At 43.5% G+C, this 5000-nt stretch overlaps 1 protein-coding gene across 8 annotated transcripts in view; it reads left to right on the plus strand.

Moving 5' to 3' along the window:
• kmt2cb (lysine (K)-specific methyltransferase 2Cb) overlaps positions 1–5000 on the plus strand; it is an 81210-nt gene that overhangs the window by 17700 nt on the left and 58510 nt on the right. For all 8 annotated transcript variants that reach the window (XM_034304019.2, XM_034304023.2, XM_034304022.2 and 5 more), the window contains exons 5-7: positions 380–529; positions 4556–4653; positions 4811–4920. In XM_034304019.2, the coding sequence (XP_034159910.2) occupies positions 380–529; positions 4556–4653; positions 4811–4920 (358 nt within the window). The remainder of the gene's footprint in view (positions 1–379; positions 530–4555; positions 4654–4810; positions 4921–5000) is intronic.

Here is a 5000-nt window from a genome sequence, read left to right on the forward strand (position 1 = left end):
TCGAATTCTTCTTCTCCTTCCTTCTCCATCTAATTCTTCTTCTCCTTCCTTCTCCATCTAATTCCACTAATCCTTCTTCTCGTCTTCTTTTTTCCTTCTCTGCTCCTTTTCTTCTCCTTCTCCATCTAATTCTCCTTTTCCTTCCTTCCTCTCTATGTAATTCTTCTCCTTTTCTCCTCTGTCTTTTTCTCAGTCTTCTCCCTCTTCTTCTCCTTTTCCTTCTCTTTCTCTTTCTCCACTTGGCACATTTCTAATGCAAACACAAATAAGCTGAGTTTGTGTTGCTTGTATATTTGCTAAGATGTGTATAATGTAGGGCTTGTTTTTCTGATTCTGATCGTGTGTGTGTTTGTGTGTGTGTGTGTGTTTGTTCCTCCAGTGAGCGGCTCTGTGCCTTTTGTTACTGTGGAGCACGAAGTCTGCTCGGTCAGGGTGAACTGAAGCTCTTCAAGGCCACGCCGGGATGCGACCCTCCGCTCCGCCGTAACCATGACGACAGCCAATCAGGGAGGCCTAGGGGACTGGAGAGGTAAGTCGACCACTGCAGAGTCCCTAAAGCTAGAATTTGTGTTAGTTGTTAAACCTCTAGACGTCTTGATGGTTATTTTATGGTTGGGTTTTTAAATAGTTTTATTCTGCGGTCAGTGAATCGGTCAGTCAAGAGACTGTGTCCTTTCTCTTTCAGCGACTCGGTGTTCGTATCAGTGAAGCTTTTGTTCATAACTTAGATTTATATCTCTTTCTTTTAGCTGATCAGTGTTTGAATCAGTGAATCTCTTGTTCATGACTGAGATTTGTTTCTCTTTTATTCAGTGATTCGGTGTTTGAATCAGTGAATCTTTAGGTCATGATTGAGATTTATTTCTCTTTCTTTCAGCTGATCAGTGTTTGAATCAGTGAATCGTTTGTTCATGACTGAGATTTGTTTCTCTTTCAGTCATTGTCTCATTGTTTGAATCAGTGAATCTTTAGGTCAAGTTTGAGATTTGTTTCTTTTTTCGTTCAGCAATTCAGTGTTTGAATCAGTGAATCTTTTGTTCATGGCTAAGATTCGTTTCGCTTTCAGCCAATTAGTGTTTGAATCAGTGAATCTCTTGTTCATGACTGAGATTCGTTTGTCTTTCATTCATCGACTCAGCGTTTGAATCAGTGAATCTTTAGGTCATGACTGAGATTTGTTTCTCGTTCATTCAGCGATTTGATCTTTGAATCAGTGAATCTTAAGGACAAGATTGAGATTTATTTCTCTTTCTTTCAGCCGATCAGTGTTTGAATCAGTGAATCTTCTGTTCATGGCTGAGATTCGTTTCTATTTCTTTCAGTGACTCTGTGTTCGGTCATGACTGAGATTTGTTTCTCTCTCGTTCAGCGGATCAGTGTGTCTTATTTAAACGGATCAGTTGAGTCAGTGAATCTTTTGTTCAGGACCGAGGTTCAATCCTCTCTGTTTTACGCAACTCAAGCTGGTGAAAGACTCACCTGAACGCATTCCAATAATACCAGTCACTTTTTTGCCAATAAATTAAAACATTGCAAATGTATTTCAGCGTTCAGGTACACTACTCCCAAACAGAACAGTAGTGAGCGCCTGCTGCTATGTTACACCGCTCTGTATGCTTTCCTCTTTGCTAATGTGAACCGTATTACCCTGTGATTACCCATCATGCAGTTGGGAGTCCTGCAGAACAGGATGTGAGACTCAGCATGTGCTCAGCCCTACAAAGGGCCCTCACTGGAAGGCTGCCTAATTTGTTTCGGCACCTCGGAACCAATCGGGAGTCTCGATGATGTAATGCAGCACGAGTGTGACGTTGGCAGCGAGCCAGTGCGGCTCCGCTCTGTCAGCCACACACACACACACACACACACACACACACACAGTTGGTCAGAAAGTGGAGGAGGAGAAAGGAGGGAAACAAAAGGTTGAAAAGAGCAGAGGAGTGTGCGGTGACTTGAGGGATGTCTTCCACTTTGTTAGTGCTAATATCTGATGCTACAATAGCAGCTAATATTTACTTGTGAATGTTTTATTACAATTTAAGGCGGTTAAAGAGAATAAACAACAATAGTTCTCTGCATTTTTTCTTGACTTGCTTTATCTGGTTCTGACCTGCTTTATCCGGTTCTGACATGCGGTTCTGAGCTGTTTATCTGGTTCTGACCTGCCTTATCTGGTTTGACATGCAGTTCTGACCTGCTTTATCCAGTTCCGACCTGTTTTATCCAGTTCTGACATACAGTTCTGACCTCTTTATCTGGTTCTGACCTGCTTTATCCGGTTCTGACCTCCTTTGTCCGGTTCTGACATTCAGTTCTGACCTGCTTTGTCTGGTTTTGACCTGGTTTATCTAGTTTTGATATCTTGATTTATCATCTTGTTGTTCTTACCATGTTAGTTAAATGTGACACATGGATATATTGATCTGTAGCACATTTAGTGATAAAAACAAACGGTGGGCGTGTCTTTGTATAAGGTTGATGGGTGTGTCTTTGTGCGCTTATGTGACCTCACAGGAAGACACTTTACACTCAAAAAATAGGCAGTCATGTTGGCTTATATTAGCTGGCTAGCTAGCATAAACTGTGACAATAAGGATTAGGTATTAATATGACAATTTTCTTTGTAAATTTTGTTTAATAATTATAGATAAACATACAAATTCTATTGACATCCTGCTTTCTCTATAACCGGACTCAAAGATATGCACAATTCCCATCTATAGCCTTCGGGGAACACCCTCATGCACAACTGCTTTCTTTTCCCATGTATGGCTTTTAAGACACGCCCACTCAACTGCTTTCATTTTCACATATAGGCTCAACAACAAGCCCACATTCTCGTCAACACGCCCACATTTCCGCCCATATTTCCATTTGCTAACGCAGATATCGCTTATGGCCTTTAAGACACGCTTATTTTTATTTCCACATATGGACTCAAAGACACGCCTACATTTTCAGGAAGACCACGGCTGTGTCGACAATGACACACCCACAGTTTCTTATGGCACCTTCAGTTATGCCCACCTCATTTCTATATACTAACTCGGACACGCCCACATTTTCACGTATGCCCTTTGAGACGCGCGCACTTAGCTGTTTTCGTTCCTGCATATGGACTCATGATCTCAGATCTTCAGATAAACCTTGCTGGTTGAGACAGATGGAGTCAGGCGAGGTGTAATAAGATGCATCTTTTCTTATCCGTCATCGATGAGTCATTTCCGAATAACCAGTGTATCAATCCGTGACTTTACGCTAAATATCAGCTAAATTAACACGCCTGTGAGTCAAAGCCTCCAGCTGCTGAATGTCAAGTATGAATTAACACCTTCCTCCTCTCACGCTCACGGATCATGATGGAAGAGTTTCTCCAGATCCCCCAAACGGTCTATAAAAACCCGTGTAAAAGGCCACATCTCTGCTCAAACAGCTGACATTTAGCTGCTGCTTTCTTTCCTTTCTCTCTCTCTCTCTCTCTCTCTCTCGTTATATGGAAACCGGTTTGCCCCTGGTGTCATCATTAATATTGTGCTTTCTATTCTCATCGCTCTTCACTTGAGGCGTCATACCCATCTCTGAGTGAGTCACGGCTCATGTGAACTCTGCAGGTCGCCTTGTTTCACTTCGCTAGGAAGTAAACGGTCTAAAACACAAACCAGCTCTTTCTCACTTTCTCCATCTTCATGCTTGTGTGTGAGTAAAGGAGGCGTGGCCTGTCATTCCAACTAGAGGAGATATGCTTCTTCTGTCCCAGTGAAGGAGGCGTGGCTTCTGCCTCTGTACCTTTAGTCACATTGTAGGAGGTGTGGCCTCTGTGCCTTTAGTCACATTGTAGGAGGTGTGGCCTCTGTGCCTTCATTCACATTGTAGGAGGTGTGGCCTCTGTTCCTTTAGTCACATTGTAGGAGGTGTGGCCTCTGTTCCTTTAGTCACATTGTAGGAGGTGTGGCCTCTGTGCCTTCATTCACATTGTAGGAGGTGTGGCCTCTGTGCCTTCATTCACATTGTAGGAGGTGTGGCCTCTGTGCCTTTAGTCACATTGTAGGAGGTGTGGCCTCTGTGCCTTTAGTCACATTGTAGGAGGTGTGGCCTCTGTGCCTTTAGTCACATTGTAGGAGGTGTGGCCTCTGTGCCAGACAGTCTCACTGAAGTAGGTGTGGCTTTTCTGCATGGCCTATGTTCCTTCAGTCAGAGTGAAGGAGGAGTGGCCTCTGTCTCTGTATGTCACATTGAAAGAGGCGTGATAGAAGTTTTAACCATGTTTCTTACATGAAGATATCTTAGGACTCTTAATCTTTTAAGAATGAAATTGAATGAAACAGTCATTTTAAACAGGTAGAAATGTTTATGAAATTTGGCCTACTTTTAAACAGATGGCATTATAAAGTAAGATATTAAGTAGTGCTAGCTTCCTGGCATAACATCGAATGGTCATTATTGGTGTAGCATTGTAAAATAAACACTAATCTAAACACTGCCTAAATAGCCCTGTGACACTGATGAGGCTAAACTCTGACCCTGATTTTTTTTCCTCATTTATTTTGTTTGCTAGCGGCGGAGCAGAGGAAGCGGGCCGCAGGTCCTGGGACGAGCTTCACCACGTCGGTTTACCAGAGGACGTAGACGTCCAGTCTCTCTTCGACGAGTCAGGTGATCATCCACGTGGACCTTTTTCATGGTCACGGATTCATACCCGGTAACGCAATGACCAGGAATACACAAGTGTGCTTACATGATGGAGTGTTTTCTCTCTCTCTCTCTCTGTGTGTGTGTGTGTGTGTGTGTGTGTGTGTGTGTGTGCACGCAGGTCAGTGCTGGGCCCATCAGCGGTGCGCTCTGTGGTCGGAGGGCGTGTGTCAGGCAGAGGACCAATCACTGCTCTACGTGGACAGAGCCATCCACTCAGGGAGCACAGAGGTGAGATCGGACGAGGACACGCTCTCCCCAAAGCAGGAGACGCCATTTTACTTTACAGTCTGTTAAAGAGAAGTTCTAAA

Source organism: Pangasianodon hypophthalmus, chromosome 4 (genome assembly GCF_027358585.1).
Source record: "Pangasianodon hypophthalmus isolate fPanHyp1 chromosome 4, fPanHyp1.pri, whole genome shotgun sequence".
Taxonomy (NCBI): domain Eukaryota; kingdom Metazoa; phylum Chordata; class Actinopteri; order Siluriformes; family Pangasiidae; genus Pangasianodon; species Pangasianodon hypophthalmus.